The following is a 19,750-nucleotide window of genomic DNA, read 5'->3' as shown; positions in this document are numbered from 1 at the left end:
CAGTGAACAACACTTGGAGCAGATATGGAGGAATATCTTTTTGGATGTTCACAAATGTTTGGAATTCTCTACCCTAAGGAGCACTGTACGCTCAAATATTACATACATTCAAGGCCAAATTAGGTAATTCTTTTATTAATTACACGAGAGTCAAGATTAATGTGGCAAAGACAGGAAAATGGATGTAAAGGCCAAGATCAGATAAGCTATTATCTTACTGAATGGCACAACAGGCTCAAGGAACAAAATGGCCTAAATAAAAATCAAAAGAACTACGGATGCTGTAAATCAGGAACAAAAAAAGAAGTTGCTGAAAAAGTTCAGCAGGTCTGGCAGCATCTGTGAAGAGAAAATCAGAGTTAACGTTTCGGATCCGGTGACCCTTCCTCAGTTCTGAAATGTTACCTCTGATTTTTTCCTCACAGATGCTGCCAGACCTGCTGAGCTTTTCCAGCAACTTCTGTTTTTGTTCCTGATTTACAGCATCTGCAATTCTTTCGGTTTTTATATAGTTTCACTCTTTAGTATACTTTGCCAGCATAGGTGCCTGGTTATGCATCTTAACTGATCGATTTGTTCCTCTGACCTGTAAAGGAGAATATTCTTGTATATTTATAATCTTAGTAAAGAAAAGGGTATTTCTGGGCATAGTTGCATTCTCTAAAATAGTTGCTAAAATGAAGGAAGGGTAATTGCAGAGCTTGAATCATGCTAGCTGAAGCCCCAGTGACAAGGAAAACATTAAATGCAGAGTGGTTAAAGAAATACTCAAAATAACTCGATTGATTATAATTAGGCTTAATATCACACAAAATAAAGGAGGTAAAGATATTATTCTAACTCATAGAATGCCTGGCAGTGTGGAAGCAGGCCATTCAACCCATTGAATCCACACTGGCCCCCCAAAAAGCCTCCCTTCCACACCCACCCCTACCCTATCCCCGCAACCCCACATTTACTATGGCTAATCCACCTAGTCTGCACATCCATGGACATGATGGGCAATTTAGCATGGCCAATCCACCTAAGCCACACACTGCTGGACAGTGGGAAGAAACCGGAGCACCCAGAGGAAACCCTCAAATACGGTGAGAATGTGCAAACTCCAGACAGTCACCCAAGGCTGGAATTGAACCTGGATCCCTGGCATTGTGAGACAACAGTGCTAATCACTGAGCCATTGTGCTGCCCAATGGCACAGAGGGTTTCAAAGAGGAAAGAAAAATTCCATGTTCTACAATATTCAATTGAAAAGTTTTGACTTTGCACAAAAATATATGTTGACTACAGTAACTATAGAATATTTAGAGATTCCTTAGGATTGTATAATTTAGGGTGTGTGCATTAAGGATGGGACAACATTTTGCATATACATGTGTTGCATAAAGGACTAATACCGTGCAATGCATTATGTTTGTGTTAAACAATAATGAAATCTGGTAAGTAGGTATTTTCTTTGCCAAAATGAGATCTTTTCCATAATACCTTTATCATCAGCCTTATCTCTCACTGCAATTGTATCATTGCTGAGTGAAACGGTCTGTGAGCTCAGTATGTCCGTTCTCATCCCTGGGAACTTTGGAGAAGAAATAAGGCGACCCTCATACGAATACAAATAAATTCCCGCTCCGTCAAGCAGCAGAAAATGTCTGAATAAATAAATGCACACTATCAGTGAAGAGGTTAGTGAAAGCAATCAGAGTTATTTAAATTTTTTTTAACGTTAAATATACAGAAGTATAGAACAATTTTCATTCTTTATTTTCATTTTCACCTCTGAATCAAACATGATAAATAAAGTTACAGAAGCTTTGGGCATTTTGAAAAGTAACAACTAATTGATGTTTTCAGTCAAACTATAAATTAGTACTAATGAGTTACAACATGCCACAATTAAGCTTTTAAAAAATGATTTATTAATTCTACCATTTTGTAAGCTGCTTTCTTATTAGATTCTCAGGGTAGAAATTTCCACACCCTGGTGCAGTGAGGCATTGCAGGGGAGGTGACGAAATGGGGTAAGAATGAAAATATCTTACTTTCAATAACAAAAACAACATGTTTGATTTTCCCCTCAAGCCTTAAATGCCATGCTTAGAATCCCATCCTTAAGCGACAGGATTATTTCCATGTATCTGCATCTTATTTGTGCCTCAACTCATCACCTTAATGTTGCATTTCCAATTCTCCTTTCTTCCACAAGAACCTTAACAGTACTAAAACTCAGCAGGTAAATCAGAGTGAGTACCTGCCGACGTGTCTCTCATTGTCCATTGCAGCTCGTGGAATGTCTGTGCCAGACTTCAACCTTCTCTACGTGGAACAGCTTCTTCAGCACAAGATCCCTGCACAATGCATGGCTACTACTCTCCTCAACCCTTCATCCATGTAAATCAGCACCAGTAAAGCACTAGCCTCACAACAGAATCAAGCTTGTTCTCAGTTTTACTCATCCACCATTTCAGGGCTTCAATTGTCTACTTTGGAGGTGAGACAGACCTAAGATTTGCAGGCTTTTGTCAGGTTATTTTGCGCTTAGGGACAGCTCATGGATCCAGACAGGATGGTTCTGTGCTGACATGGAGGTACGCATTTTTGCTTTTTAGTGCAAATCGACTTTAGCTCTTACTTGGAGGCATTTAACTTTTGCAGGTGACATGGCGTTTTACTTAATGACTCAAGGTTTTGTGTGCTGAGTTTCAGGTTGGCAGCCTCTGCCATTTAGGGTGTTTTTCAGTGCAGAAGGAGAGGCAGGCACCTTGTGACAGTGGGGACCATAGAACAGCAAACATGTCAGTCAGAAAAGGGGTCAACATTTTGACGTATGACGCTGTGCAACGTCAACATCGCAGCTACAGCAGGTGCCAGCGACTCACTTGCCAAATACATTGCATGTGCTACAGGCCAATAGTAATGCGTGAAAGTCATATGGGAAGAGTGGTTAGGAGGAGGTGAAGGGGGTTGCAGTTGTCTGATTACAGTCCAGAGGTTGGTCACCAACAGTCAGGCACTTTATTCTACCAGAGTTCGAGGATCTGTGTCCTTACAGTCTGGGAATTGGATTACAGTCAGTCCTCCAGGTCAAGTGCAAGCAGTTTGGGGACTACATGTATTTTAAGTGGGGTGCTGCTGAGACATCAGTCGGGGGTGGACTGTGGTCAGCCGTGGGGGTTTATAATATCAGTTACCAATCGATGGAATTCTGAGGAAAGCATTCCCAAGTCTGCGATGGGCTTTTTTGTACTTGTCATTGAGGGGATGGACACTGTGACAGGAGCCGATGCATTTGCTAAGATGGGACCTCACAGTGAATGAGAGGGTTCTGGGAGCTCTTGAAGTTGGGTTTGAAGCAGGTCATGATTACTTGGAACTCACATGGGACGGTTTACTGCCAACAAAGGAATAGGGATCTCCAGAGTTTTGAGCTCTGGAGGTAATGAGGGCATATTGATTGTTATGTGCAGGGGCTCAAGCAAAACTGGGTGGACTAAAAGGTGATTGGGGCCCCTAGGATGGCAACACAAAAAGGAATGTGAAGGATGGAGGGAATGGTGTAGTTTTATTGTCGCTGAATTAGCACTCCAGAGATCAAGGAAATGTTCCAGGTGCCTGGGTTTGAATCCTACCATGGCAGATGATGGGATTGGAATTCAATTACATCTGGAATTAAAAGTCTAATGATTGTGGGTTGTCATAAAGACCACCTGGTTCATAAATGCCCTTTAGGGAAGAAAATCTGCCACCCTTACCTGATTTGGCCTGGCCTGCACGTGACTCAAGACCAACAACAATGTGGCTGACTCTTGAATGGTTTTGAATTGGTTTAGCAAGCCACTCAGTTGTAGCAAACCACTAAAAAGCTTCAAATAAAGAAAAGAAAATGGATGGGACACCTAACAATGAACTAGGCACTGGAAATGGCAACAGTAGATTCAGCCCTGTTCATCCTGCCGTGTCCTCCTGACCAACATCTGGGTGCTAGTGCAATAATTGGGAAAGTTGTCTTTCTGAGTTTCAGGCTGTTCACATACAGCCTGGTATAGTCATACTCATGGCATCATACCCCACAGACCATGTCTTAAGACAACACCGTCACCATTCCTGGGTGCATCATGTCCCACCAATAGGACAGATTGAACTGAGGTTTATAGACAAGAAGGGAGTGCTTTGAACTCCTCAACATTGACTGCAGACCTTGTAGTCTCATGGTATCAGGTCAAACATGGAGAAGAAAATCTCCTGCTGATTATCATGTACCACACGCACCCTCAGCTAATGAATCAGTATTCCTACATGTTGAGCACTCAAGGTAGCAATGACACAGAATGTAATCGGACTGGGGAACATCAATTTCTCATTGGAACACTACCACCTGGAGGTTTCCCTCCAAGCTACTCATCATCCAGTCTTGAAAATGTATCACCATTTCTGCAGTGTCGCTGGATCAAAATCCTGGAAGTTCCTCCCACTGAGACAGCATCATTCTCCAGGAATCAGGGAATGATCTTGTTTTCCTTTATGTCATATTTTCAAAGTTTAGGCATAACCACTACAGTATGAGGGGTTATTCCTAGATTACAGTATCTGAAGTGGTGTGCAGCTGGGCTTTAAATATGGTGACAGAGGTGAGAAAGCTGAAAGGTGCCGGTGGCAACAAGCATGTCCACCTCACTCACCACAAGGTTCAGCGAGTAAAACATGCAACATCTCGTAGTTTGTGAGTTGAAAGCCCAAGACAAGATAACTTGTCTTGGGCCACGGCACAGTTGATGCCACCACATTTTAACTGTAAATGGGAAAAGTTAACCTTTATTAGGACATGCTCCTAATCAAGATGTTTGCAGTTCTTTCCCAAAGTTGCATTGAACTAAGAAATGCATTGTCTGTAATTCAAACTGTGCAGCAAACAGTTACCTTACAAATATTCTGAGAGAACATAACACCAAATATCATACTCTTGAATCATAAATCAAATGTTAAGAGATGACATAAATGTAAGACTCTACCTGTACATTTTAGGTGCTAGAATTAGAAACTTTTCGAAATAATTTCTGTAATATTTAACACATTAATGGCAAAATATTTTTCAATGTTTAGCTAATTGCTTGCATTATAGTAATTGCATTTTTCTGTGTTCTGAAGAGTAATTTCACATAATTGACTGAGATTCAAACTACAAATAAAAATTCTGCTTATGTATGTGGAAGTTATATTTAATTAAGAATATATATTATATGCTAATCTCTTACCTCTCTGCCTGTAGAATTAAACTAACAGTACCTTCTTTTAAGTCAAATATCAGTGGAGTATTCCAATTCTTTGTACTGAAATAAAAGACAATAAACAGAGAATGCATGCTATATAAATTTATACATTTTTGAGATGAAAGAAACCAGAATGTGTAACTCATTTAATACATAACATATATCAAACTAATGTTAAACTCACTTTAAAAGATTTGGCTTAACATGTTGTTTTCTCAAGAGGAATGGAGCCAAAAATAACTCTGATTCTATGAAAGTATATTTTTACACATCTTCTTTGCATTATTATCATATAATAGAATCACTAAGATATAAATTTACTGTAAGAGAAATGAAATTGACAAGATATCCAAAACATATTTGCCAAAGGATGCTGCATATTTTCAAAGAAAAGATTTTACTAACCTATACACGTAACACTGCAGTGAAGTCACAACAACCAAATGACCATGGGATAATGAGGCCTTTATTATCCGATCACGGAATTCTAAAACATCTAGTGCATCATTCAACACATTTCGCACCTGTTAGAAAACACAATCCAAATTAATTACTTAAAAGCATATTTTCCAATTTTTTATTTACAAGATATTGTTCTTCAAGGGATGTGTTTGCAAAAACTAAAATAATAACTCTTTCTATAATGCCTAAGGTTAACAGAGAGCCACAATCAAATTGAAATATATAAGGCATACTCTTTTTCCTATGTTTCAGCACATTCTTCTTTGTTTCACATATGTCTCTGACAAAACCAAAATCAAATTAGAAATCAGTGAATTATTAGAATGACTTACAAATGGCATTGTAAGATGATAATGTCACGAGATTGAAATAGAATTGGAAGGAGTCTGTGACACCATAGAAGCTGTAGTCAATTTCAGCTAAATTAAGCATTACATGGTTAATTTGTGACTGATCAACATTTTTATTTGATTTTGATGAATGCACATACTTAGTAATTTGTGACTTTTTTTTATCAAGATGAGTGTGATTAAAATGACTGCCGGATGTAGCATGACCACACAAAAATATTTCCTTTTTGTTGACTTTTCCACAACTTTAAATTGGCTGTAGAATAGACACTCTTGTGACCACTTCTGTTAGCTGCAGAGGCAAATCTCTGAAGAACAATTTATTTACATCCATACAGTAACTATTAACTTCAAAAATATTTTATGTTTTAAACATTTATATCATAGAATCTGTCTCATTGACAACTCCAGGCCATACATATGGCTTTCTCTCTTCATGCAGATGTATTTTTCAGTGGGTCTCTTTCTTAGCAAATTAGTCAAGTGAAATCAGTTACAGGGAATAGCCAGAAACATGGATCCAGCTACATTTCTGATTTGTTCCTTTATTTCTGTGGCAGCCAAAATTGCTGGACTGCAATTTATCAGTGAGAATGATGTAATACCTAGCCAATAGATGTTTTTTTAACTCCTTTTGAATCTAGGGAGAAAATCCATAGATTAGCCTGTTCATGTGTTGATTAGCAATATTCCAAGTGCCATGAAGGGCTATTATAGAATTGCAGAATCGTACAGTGTGGAATCAGACCACTCAGGCCACACTGACCCTCTGAACAGCATCCCACCCAGACCGACCCTGCTACTCTATCCCTGTAAGCCTGCATTTTCCATGGCTAATCTAGCTAGCTAGCACATCCTTGGATACTATGGGCAATTTAGCGTGGCCAATCCACCTAAACTGCACATCTTTGGAAGGTGGGAGGAAACCGGAGCACTTGGAGGAAACCCACAAAGAATGCACAAACTCCACAGAGACAATCACCCCAGGCGAGAATGGAACCCAGGTCCCTGGCAATGTAAGGCAGCAGTGCTAACCACTGAGCCACTGTGCCAACCTCAAACCTATTGTTATATATTGTTAATTTCATTTCACAATTTATTAAATCATGGAATGATAGGCAGAATGACATAAAATATGCAACAGAGACCATAAGCCCTCTGCTCCTATGCTGGTGTTTATGCTCCATGTGAGCCTCCTCTCACGTCACTTCATCAAACCCTTGTAAATTATGTCTAAATAACTGCAATCAAATCTGAGCTCTGCAGAATTAAAAATTAATAACTGGAATCAGGGCCTTGCATACACTACAAAGGGAGACCATTTGGCTCGTCATGCATTTCTGATAGCATTTCTTTGGTCGAGCTGTATAATTAAACTCACCCCCTTTCTTTCCCCATAGGCCTCTAATTATTTTCAAATATTTGTCTAACTCTCTTTTGAATGTTATTATTGAAACTTAAAATTCTTGGTTTTAACATTTTAAAAGGAGAAATAGGAGAAAGTGCCAAGGTGCACTTCACCAACATAAGTAAAACTGTAAGTAAACAGTAATGGAAAGCTATCTTACTGTCAGCACCTCCGGGTATTAGCCACTGGGAAGAGATTTTACACACATTGGAATGAAAGGTTCCCCTGAGCAACATTTCAAAGTTATTGTGTGCAAAACGTATGAAAATGATTTTTCTTTGTAATTTTTCTCTTCCTATTATATAAAAATCATAAAAAGAATGCAAAACAATTTTATACCATTGTAAAAAAAGTTCTTAAACAAATATTGAGAACAGAAATATGGCCCTTAATTGATTAAACATTTGGAAAACAAGGATCACAATGACCACACATGTAATTGGACCCTTTCAATCAAAGCTTTTAAAGTACAAGAAGATTGCCCCCACAATACTGACAAGAAATCAAGCCTTTCCCTTAAGTATAATTCATTCATTTCTCTGAAAATCAAAAAAATCCCTTTCATTATTTAGTCCCACTGGATTTGATTTTCAAGAAACTATACCTGCATAGATCTTCGTTTGGTCAATGTGATTTCAAAGTTCTTCCATTCCCAATGCTGTTCTATGATATGGGCAAAGATCACATGGCCGTTACCACAAGCTCCAGCTATTTGAGTGCCATCAACCGACCAAGCAATGTTGAACACACTTCCTGTGTTTGGCTTTTCAAGTGCATAAGACCACTGTAACAATAAAACCATATTACATTTTATTTTAAATGTTTCAGGGAAAATCAATTGCTTGGGTACGTAATTGATACCTTATTTACAAAAAGATAACAACATATTAATAATAAGTGTCACAAATAGTGTCAGGCGATATTTGTTCCACCTAAGAGTGACATCATAACCATATTGAGCAAGACAAGGCTCAGCTATCTCCCCATGATCTTGAACAGCCCTGTCTTGAGTAAGTCGCAAAAAATCTACGTCTCAGAGATAATAGCTACCTAGAAGCTTCATTGGACCACTCATACCAATATTTTGGCAACAAGGATAAAGTAGAGCTTGGATACTGACCAATGGGTGGTTCACATCTTGACACTTCAAGGCTAACAAGATAACAGACTAAAGTCAGAAATACTTGCCATTTACCTGGATGGATGCAACCCCAACAACATTCAGAAAGCTCAGCATCATCAGGGACAAGATGTAGCTGGGCAGGCCACTCAAAATGGCAGAATCAGATAACACACCAGGCACGCTGGGAAATCAAGGACAAGCATTGGCCAAAGTATCTGCGGAAAGATACTGAAATAAACAAGCTGCAGACCCAGACAGGCAGGCTGCAGCTACAGACAGCACAATACACAATTGACTAAGCCTGTTTACCAGGATAATAGGAAATATCGAGCTGTTTCCGGAACAAAGGGACACCTCACACTCTTATCTGGGAAGCCTACCTGATTTACATGCCCCTGACACTTTCAGAAATGGAGGACCAAAGACCACCCCACTATCCGCATGGTACTGCCTGATTGGATCTGATCAATCAGGGTAATCAATTCCTGATCGACCTGTTGGTGGAAATCAAAGATCCTCCCAAAGGGGTGTGGAAGCTTCCAAGGATAAGAATCACCGCAACAGTACCCTCAGGAGTGGTAACTCAAGAGCAACTACCATAAGAAGAGGAAGACCAGATGACCATCACCACGTGGATTAAGGCCAAGGTCTAGTGCGGTGGTGTTTGATCATTCCAAGTTAAGTTAAAGTACAAGATACTGACTTAGATTTACAATATTAATTTTCAGATTTATCTTATTAATGGTTAGTTTGTAGCATAAACCTTGGTATAGTATTAATTGTGTTATAACCAATAAAGATCATTTCATATTGCTATTAAGAGTCGATTCACAGTCTTTTGCGGGATATATGGGCTAAACATACTGTGTGGCGAGCGCAACAAAGGCCATCCACTTGATCAAGTTTCTAGACGATATCTACTCGCAATGTACTGTGGCACCAATATTCAACAGGACACCCTAATCCTGTTACTTTCCTTCATTTCTCTTCTGTCATGCCCTCTAAATTCCTGTCTGTCAAACTTCCATCCTGCTCCATTGACTATGTTTCCACCACCTGACTGATCATTCAAATTCCCTTGCAAGCCCCAATGCCAGCTGACATTGTGAGCAGTTTCCTTTTACCACATAAAATCCTTTCCTATTTTTTCATGGCATCTACTTTTTGTATTGAAAACACTTATTAACAATTTAGTGCTCATACAGTTGATCAGCATAGAATTTGAATATTGCTTCAAAAAGAGGCATGCTATTGAAGCCTTTTTATTGTGCACTCATCATCATCATCATCAGGACGACAAATTTCTTTTCTCATACAATATAAATTGTTGTTGCCTTTAAAATCTGGTATTCTTGTTTCTGTCCTGATGAGTGCAAAACAAAAAGATTTGACAGTATGTTTACTCTTACAGCAAAAATTAAATGCTCGTTCAGGTGAGCCTATTAATGCATATTCCTCAAACTATAGATTTTCTAAACAAGTCGACTCTGTTAAGTGTAGCATAAATAGGATTACTCCCTTCCTCAGTGTACAGTCTTGCAACTACAATTTATTCTTACATTTATAGAAGTTTCTGTTAATTGTTAATTTACCAGATTTAATGTTATATTAAACAGTGCAATTGTTAGAAATAGCCAGTCATTTAAACCATCTTTTTAAATCCCCTAGTTTACTTTTAATGGATAAAAGCAAAATACCATGGATGCTGGAAATCTGAAATAAAAACAGAAAATGTTGGAGGGACTCAGCATATCTGGCAGCATCTGTGGAGAAAGAAACAGTTAACATTTTTAGTCCTGTTCTGAAGAGAATCATACTGGATACATGAATATACAAACAAGTTACAAAAGTAGGCCACTCAGACTTTTGAGCCTGCTCCACTATTCAGTAAGATCAGGCTGATCTGATTTTAACCTCAACTCTATATTCCTGCAGCTCAGTGGCTCACACTGCTGCCTCACAGTGCCAGGGACCTTGTTTCAATTCCAGCCTTGGGTGATTGCCTGCATGAAGTTTGTACATTCTTCCCATGTCTGTATGGGTCCCCTCTGGGTGCTTTGGTTTCCTCCCACAGTCCAAAGATGCACAGGTTAGGTAGATTGGCAATGCTAAATTGCCCATAGTGTCAAGCGATGTGTAGGTTAGATGGATTAGCCATGGGAAATGAAGGATTACAGGAATAAGGTAGAGGGGTGGGATGCTCTTCTAAGAGTCAGTATGGACTTGTTGCGCCGAATGGTCTGTTTCCACACTATAGGGATTCTAGGATCCCCGACAATCTTTCATCCCCTTGATAATCAAGAACTTGAAACACTAACTCTGCTTCTCTCTCCACAGATGCTGCCAGATCTGCTAAATTACTCCAAAACACTTTTTGTTTTTATATAGTTCAAATGCATTTATTTTTAGTTGAGAGATATTTGGAATATCAGTTTGATAAGTAGCAGTGATAGAAGCCAATATTATACAAGAAGTGGAATAATGTAATAACTATTATTAACTCACATCTTCTGACTGGGATCAGAATTTCTATTTCTGACCCAAATAAGACAGAAACAAATGCTTATCTTTGAAGGAGTTGTCTAGAGAACTGTATGATCTTTGAGGCTAGGAAGCTTACCCAGCTGAGGCAGTGCAGTCTAGGCCAGGATCTAACCAGCTAGCAGTAGTGTGGCATGGTGTTGAAACTACAAACATATTTTTGGGAGTGTCAGGGGATGGGGGGTGGGTGGTGTTGGTCGTGAGATATTGGCGGGTGGATCAGAGATAGGGGATTGGTTTCCCTTGGGGATTTGGGGAGGGGATAGTCAGTAATGAGTTAGGGGAGTCAGTTTAATAGCTACCCACAAGTTATAGGTCGTATAATCCCTCTAACTGTTTTTGGATGACTGACTAAGTCAGTTGGAAAGCTGGAAAGGCTCCGAAGCGTCCGAATCTGAATCAGGTTTGGGGACTTTATTGGAGGCTTCCAGGTGCTTATAATTGACCATTGGAAGGTTCAACTTCAAGGAAAATATCCACGGGGTCAACAACATCGGGATGTCTGCAAGGTCCTGACATTACTGTTGTTGCAATAGCTATCTTCCCATCAGAAGATATGAACAATCACGCGCAATGTATTATGTTGATGCGTCATCTCCTGCTGTAATGTCCTTACTATAATTTCAATTTTTGCATATAATTTAGTCAATAACTTATCTAACCCACAATCAAATGTATCCTTGCACTCTCACACAAAAAGAACACTGTACTGTGCTATGTTACTGCACAATCAACAGTTATGATCTTTGACCTTCATTAATGAGGCATCTGAACTTTTCTGAAACTTTTTGAACAAATTGAGTTCCTTTAGGCCATCTTAAAAGCTGGTCTGAGGGAATGAAACAGTAGTTTTCTGTTGTCTACATTTCTCTATGCCTCCATGTACTCTTACACCACAAATACAGCTAACATTTATCTGATGACCTTTGACTAAGGGAATCAGCACTGTACATATGTAGGTGGCTGGCGGCTACTCAGCTTCTGGGAGATTTTAAACTTAACTCTTTCTCTGCCACAGGCTATTTGTATAGTCAAAATAACGTTGTTGTGGACAGGAGAAAGCTTCCAAAATACTATCCTTAATAAATTAATGAATGAAGACGTATTTCTAAAGCATCAATAATTGTGGAATCCTTCTAATAACTGTGGTTGTTTGGCAGTCTATTCAACTGGATATGGTTTCCTCCATTAAAAGTACTTTAGCAGATGTCTATTATACATATTTTCTCTGCGGTGTGTTTCTTGAACAACACTTTAAGAACTATAGTTTATGATCAAGTAAAATAATTCCTTATTATAATTTATGCTACAATACTTTGTAATTATGATGCTAAGAACAGATGTAACATGTTAGTTTCTCTGAATGTATCTATATCATGGACAATAACCTAAAGTTAAACCTGTCTAATTTATCCAAACCTAGAATTGTCTCTGTGAGATAGAGGAGACGATGGCCTAGTGGTATTATTGCTGGACTTTTAATCCAGAGACCCAGATAACATTCTGGAGACCTGGGTTCAAATCCCACTATGGTAGATGGTGGAATTTGAATTCAATAAATATCTGGAATTAAGAACCTAATGATGACCGGGAATTCATTGTCCATTGTTGGAAAAACCCATCTGGTTCACTAATGTCTTTTAGGGAAGGAAACTGCCTGCCATCCTTACCTGGTCTGGCCTACATGTGACTCCAGACCTACAGCAATGTGGTTGACCTTTAACTGCCCTCTGGGCAATTAGGGATAGGCAATAAATGCTGCCTAGCCAGCGATGCCCTCAATCCGTGTATGAATAAATGGGAGGGAAAAATATTAGATAAGGATGTACATCACTACAAGCAACAAGGTTGGATTTTAACTGCAGGAGAAAAAAACAGCTTTACAGAGTGGAAAAAAATGAGTTTTCGTATTTTTGGTCCTGTTTTTGCTGTGAGTGAATGATATGGGAGATCCTATTGACATGAGTAAAAATTTTACGCTTTTTCACCTTATAAAAACCTAGTGGGTTGGCAGTTAAAAACAAGCAGGTTACTTGCCTTATCAGATTCTGCTTGTTGTGTAAGATTATGGTTCTGAGAAGGTTAATGTTAGAGACTGTACTGAGCTCCAACCAATCTGACAACGATTGGCTTCAGTAAGGATAAGGCAGAACATCTTAGGATCTCATGGGATAAACACTTATATCCACACGTCGCCTCAGAGTCTTAGTAACAATGTCTAATGAACTAATGTAACTTCTACCTAGTTATTATCATGCAATAAATAACAACTTGTTAAAACAAGATCCTCTTCCTGTTAAGGCTCATAATCAACTAGATCCTTGGATATACTCAAGGAAAGAGCTTCGGTGGCAGCATTCTTCTACCCACAAACACCATACTGGCTATTTCTGACTGGAACCAAAAGAAGTTGGCAAGTGCATAATGTACCACCAGTCCCATGTGCTCCAGAGGTATGTAATTACATCTCTGACTAGGTTGATTAAAAAATATAAAATAATCAGAAGCCTCATACATTTATTTCAATTGGGTGAATATCATGACAATAGCACTTCAATTTCATTTTAACAGTGGTTTAGCAAGGAAGCTGAAGCAGCATAGGCAGAAGGAAGTTTGGAGACTGAAGAGACAATATCAGTTATTATCAGGGGAAGCCAGTAATGGAAGAAAATCCTGTTTCCCTTTAACTTTCAAACATGGCATTTTTTCCCTCGTGTCTTTGGTGAGCATTATTTAATAGGAGAAGTACCTCAGCAACTTCACTTTTTTCAGATATTACTTTCCCTTTTTCATTTTTGGCTGGTTAATTTCCCTTTGCATGTTTTCTTTACTCCTTCCATATACAAAGAATTATTTGTGGTCTGCTTTATGTTTCTAGCTGTGCTTTTTCAGTGATCTTGTTTTGCAGCCCTTATCAGTATCTTGGCATTCCTCACCCTGCTTCTATAGATCTCCTCAACCTGTTATTTGCCTGAACAGTAAAACATTTTGTATATTTTCTCTCCCTAAAGTATTGTTCAAAACACATATCTTCAACCTACAGACAAATTTTAGCAGTTAAAAGAATGGTCTTTGGCAACTTGTATTCAAAATCACTTAATTCTGTACTTGATTTGTAACTATTTGTATCACACATAGTCACATTAACTTTTAAAACTAACTAGAAGTTAAAACATCTATTAAAACATGAAATTAATTTATTGTTAAGTGTTACGCTCCTCATTCAACATTAGGAAAGAGTAATATCAGTGTGAAAATACTGTACAATCTTTGATTTGCTGCTACTCCACTAGACATACATTTAGAATGGATTCTTTCTTCAGTGCTTGTTTTTTTTTTAATGATAGCAAAACTGGCAACACGGCACTGGAATTACAGACATACACTGTATCATTCTGTGGTACTTAGATTTATGCATTGCATCATGGTAATCTTTTTTAACTGGGACAGTTCAGCAAATTATAAAGCTAGGGCTTGGTCTATGAAAGTGAGTAAAAAGTAAACATGAAATAAAAATCAAGAAACAAATAACGCAAATATAAAACTCACAAGTCGAACAACAAATGTAGCACCATTAAAAATAAATGTCACATTCATCATACAACTTACTTTATGTTAAAAGCAATAAAAAAAACAGAGCATTATGATGCATGCTTGAATGGATATACAGGTTTGACAAACTACCATAGCACAGAAAAAGTAGAAGGAACATCTTAGGCATGCAATTTTCATACTCATGATATATGGGTAATAATTAAAGATTAAATTATTTCTTCAATGAATACAAAATTTTAAAAATCTAGAAACAGAAAAAAGGAGCAGGAGTAGGTCAGTCAACTCTTCGAGCCTGCTTGGCCATTCATCATTCAAACTCAGATTATTTTCATTGGAAAGGTGGAGGCTGAGGGGTGACCTGATAGAGGTTTACAAAATTGAGAGGAATAAATAGGGTGGATAGTCAGAGGCTTCTTCCCAGGATGAAATGGTCAACTACAAGAGGGCACAGGTCCAAGGTGAGAGGGAGAAAGTTTAGGGGAGATGTGCAGGGAAATTTTTTTTACAGTTGGTGGTAGATGCCTGGAACATACTGCCAGTGGAGGTGGTGGAAACAGGCACATTAGCAACATTTATGGCGTATCTTGGTAGACACATGAATGGGAAGCGAAAGGAAGGACAGAAACCGCGTATGAGCAACAAGCAGAGCATCTAAATAAGGACTAGGAATCGGTGCAGGTTGGTGGGTCGAAGGGCCTGTTCCTGTGCTGTGTTGTATTGTATTATGATCATGGCTGATCATCCAACTCAGTAACCTGCACCCGCTTTCACCCCAGACCCTTTGATCGTTTTATCCCTAAGAACCAAATCTAACTTCTCCTCGAAAACATTCAATGTTTGAGCCTCAGCCACTTTCTGTGGCAGAGAATTCAACAGGCTCACCAGTCTCTGGGTGAAGAAATTTCTCTTCACCTCAGCCTGAAATGGCCTACCCCATATCCTTAAGTTGTGACCCTGGCTCTGAACTCCCAGGTCATTGGAAACATCCTTCCTACATTTACCTTCTTTTAGTCTTGTTTGAATTTTACAGGTTTTGAAGGCATCCCCCTCCTTCTTCTAAACTCTAATAAATATAATCCCGACTGATCCCGTCTTTCCTCATATGTCAGTCCTGCCATCCCAGGAATCAGTGTGGTAAACTTTTGGTGCACCCTTCCACAGCCAGAATATCTTTCCTCAGATAAGGAAATCAAAACTACACACAATACTCCTGGAGTAGTCTCACCAAGGCCCCTGTACAATTGCAGGAAGACACCCCTGCTCTGGTACTCGAATCCTTCCGCTATGAAGGCTAATGTACCATTTGCTTCACCACCTGCTGCGACTGCACGCTTACTTTCAGTAACTGGTGTACAAGGACTTTCAGGTCTCCTTGCATCACCCCTTTTCCCAAGTAACTGCCATTCAGACAATAATCTGCCTTCCTGCTTTTACTTTCATATTGGATAACCTCATACTCATCCAAATCATCCGCCATGCATTTGCCCACTCACTCAATTTGTCCACTCACTCAGTTGAAGCATCTCTGCATTCTCCTCACAGCTCACCCTCCCACTCAGTTTTGTGTCATCTGCAAACTTGGAGATATTAAAATTATCCCCTCATCTAAATCAATACTATATATTGAGAATAGCTGATGTCCAAGCACTGATCCCTATGGTACCCCATTAGTCACTGGCTGCCATTCAGGAAAAGAGCCTTTGTTCCTACTCTTTTTCCTGTCTGCAAACAATTCTCTATCCATTCAGTATACTACCCCCAATCCCATGTGCTTTAATTTTACACAATAATCTCTTATCAAGCCTTCTGCAAGTCTAAGTAATTCACATCCACTGACCTCTGCTTATCAACTCTAATAGTTACATCCTCAAAAGATTTGTCAAGTATGATTTCCCTTTTCTAAATTCATGCTGATTCTGTCTGATTCTGTCATTGTTTGTGGAGACACACCGGCGGTCTGGGTGATAATGTACTGTATATATAGTCTCACATGCTCATATATATTAATAGTTCTGCAATAAATCTGTTTGCTTGAGTCTCTGTCTAGTTGCAAATGTAATCGTGGCATTATGATACTCAACTTCATGTGTATATGGAGAGTACCATGGATTGATGTCTATGCTGAGAGCTTGCTCCAGCAAGTGGAAGCGAGAGGAACAAGGCGTACTATAGGGCAGTGGGTTCCACTGGTACCATTGTCGGTCTTGGTTAAACATCCATAATATTTCCCTGTCCTTCGTGTGCAGAAGTGCTGATGTCAATGAAGTTGTCAGCAGTGTCTAGTCAAGAGGTCAATGAATTAGGATCGCTAGGAATTAGGGAGTCCATATGTCTGTATATTGTACAATGGATGCGTTTGTGTATAATGCTCTTAACACAAAAAGGCCTATCTGTGGATCTTGCACTCCTATCCCAGGCCGAGATACTTCGTAGAGTCATAGCTATAGTTATACAGTCGTACAACATGGAAACAAACCGTTTGGCCTGACCTGTCTATGTCGACCAGGCTTCCTAAACTGAACTAGTCCCAATTGCCTGTGTTTTGCTCATATCTGTCTAAACCTTTCCTATCCATGTACCTGACCAAATGTCTTTTAAATATTGTAATTATACTCGCCTCTACCACTTCCTCTGGCAGATCGTTCCATAATACACACCACTCTCTGTGTGAAAAAGTTGCCCCATGGTCCCTTTCAAATCTTTCTGCTCTCACCTTGAATCTATGCCCTCTAGTTTTGGACTCACCTACCATGGGGAAAAGACCTTTGCTATTCACCTTATCTGCTTCCCTACATAAGGTCACCTCGTAGCCTCCTATGCTCCAGGGAAAAACGTCCCAACCTATTCACCCTCTCCTTATAACTCAAACCGTCCAGCCTTGCTAACATCCTGGTAAATCTTTTGTGCACCTTTCCAGTTTAATAACATCCTTCCTACAGCGGGACAACCAGAACTGTATGCTGTATTCCATATGTGGCCTTACCAATGTTTTGTACAGCTGTAACATGATGTCCAAACTCCTGTACTCAATGCTCTGACTGATGAAGGCAAGCGTGCCAAACGCCTTCTTCACCATCCTGTCTACCTATGACACCACTTTCAAGGAACTATGTTTCTGCTCCCCTAGGTCTCGCTGTTTGACAACACTCCCCAGGGCCCTACCATTAACTGTATAAGTCCTGTCATGGTTTGTCTTACTGAAATGCAACACCTCGTATTTATCTGAATTAAACTCCATCTGCCATTCCTCAGCCGATTAGCCCAGTTGATCAAGAGACCATTGTACTCTTAGATAACCTTCTTCCCTGTCCACTATAACAATTTTGGTGTCATCCTCAAACTTACTAACCATGCAGTCCTAAATTCTCATCCAGATTGTTTATATAAATGAAGTACAACAGTGGGCCCAGCACCAATCCTTACCACACAACACCGGTCACAGGCCTCCAGTCTGAACATGATCTTAAAATTTGCTGCTTATGTTAGTAAAATGCACAAATGAATTAGATAAGCAACACTGTATCACAAAATCATATTGTCTAGCAAATTCTCCAAAATGTTGGCATGTTCTTAAAATCCATTCTATATGATACTATAATCTATACCTTGGTGGGATAAGCAAGTTTGCACATCAAAATCAAGCTTCCTTGCAACTCTTCCAAAATTGGTAGTATGTTTTACTGAAATGCATAATTTGGTGAGGTGAGCAGGTTTGCACAACAAAGTCAACATTTCTAACAACTTCTCCGAAATGCTGGCCTGTTTTTAAAATCGGTAGTATATGTTACTAAAATGCATAATTCAGTTAGATTAGAAACTTTGCAGACAAAAACCAAATGCTCAAGCAATATCTCCAAAATGCTGACGCATTCTTAAAATCTGTTGTATATTATACTAAAAATGCAGAACTTGGTTAGATAAGCACATTTGTGCAATAAAATCAATATTTCTAGCAATCCTCTGCAAAACGATGCCATCTTCTTAAATCTGTTGGGTAAGTTCCAAAAATGTATAACTCGGTATGCTAAGCAACTTCTCAAAACTAAATCAAAAGTTCTAGCAAATATCTGTAAAATAATGTCATATTCTTATCTTCCCACTCAGGTTGCAGTCACTGCCATTTTCATTCCCATTGCACAGTTTCGACTTCCAGCAAAATGGACTGTAACAGTGAGCTCACTTGGAGCAGTGGATTACAGCCTCTGACTCTACTTGTCAGCGAGGACCCAAACATCCAGGTCTCCTTCCTGATACCGTTTCCCACGAACCCCTTAGGTTTCACATCTCCCTGAGTCTCCACCCAATCCATACAAATAGACCTGCACCCATCCACTTTTCTCCCCTTCAGTCCCTGGCATATGAGGCAAACATGCCAGATGTGGTCATACACTCCTCCCGCCCACCCCGCCCTGAAGGCAGGCTGCTCCTTATCATATCTCGCCTCTTACAAATATAGCTGACCAATTTTCACACCTGTAGCCCCCTTCACCATGCATAGCGACCCGCCCACCCCCCATACTCATGAATAGGTTCTTAAGCCGCCTTCCTGCGGCAATGGCCCTTCTTGTGTACCATCTCCCTTTCCTCTTAGTTTGTCTGGATGGATGCAACAAACTGACTGGGGCCACCCCCTTGAGGAACCTAACTTAACAGCCCCATATGAGAAGCCCGATTCCTGACTGATGCCTGTGAGTCTCTGACTACATTAGTCCTCGAGCACCAAAATGGTTATGGGGCCGTAGAACATATTGTAACCTGCTTCCCAAACTACAGTGGCACGGAATCCTGAACGAGATCACCCCAACCAAATGCCTGAACATGGCCAATCTTCTAGACTGGTATCAGAAGCTTTCCTTGAGTTACTATGACACTACCCCCTGTTGTCATCATGGACTTCAGTGAGGACTACTCTCCTAAGACTTTGAGACATGGCTGCTTGTTTGCTGCAGATACAATGTGTTTGCCATGTAAGCTACTGGCATGTTTTGCAGGTATGAGGTTGACATACCATCATGGCATATTGCACAATGTACACCCTTTTGACTGA

The 19,750-nt window shown here is 39.5% G+C and overlaps 1 protein-coding gene across 3 annotated transcripts in view; it reads right to left on the bottom strand.

Annotated features, from left to right (window-relative positions):
• ift80 (intraflagellar transport 80 homolog (Chlamydomonas)) overlaps positions 1–19,750 on the bottom strand; it is a 164,202-nt gene that overhangs the window by 57,272 nt on the left and 87,180 nt on the right. For 2 of the 3 annotated variants that reach the window (XM_048604261.1, XM_048604260.1), the window contains 4 exons: positions 8,089–8,268; positions 5,670–5,788; positions 5,250–5,324; positions 1,486–1,649 (listed from right to left, as the gene is read on the bottom strand). In XM_048604261.1, coding sequence (XP_048460218.1) covers positions 1,486–1,649; positions 5,250–5,324; positions 5,670–5,788; positions 8,089–8,268 — 538 coding nt within the window. Of the gene's footprint in view, positions 1–1,485; positions 1,650–5,249; positions 5,325–5,669; positions 5,789–8,088; positions 8,269–8,679; positions 8,784–19,750 lie in introns of those variants that run through there. The other variant, XM_048604262.1, reaches the window with a different exon arrangement.

This window comes from Rhincodon typus, chromosome 13 (genome assembly GCF_021869965.1).
Source record: "Rhincodon typus isolate 14 chromosome 13, sRhiTyp1.1, whole genome shotgun sequence".
In the NCBI taxonomy this organism is placed as follows: Eukaryota; Metazoa; Chordata; class Chondrichthyes; order Orectolobiformes; family Rhincodontidae; genus Rhincodon; species Rhincodon typus.
Note: the sequence above shows the minus strand (reverse complement) of the source record. Positions and strands in the feature narration are given on the sequence as shown.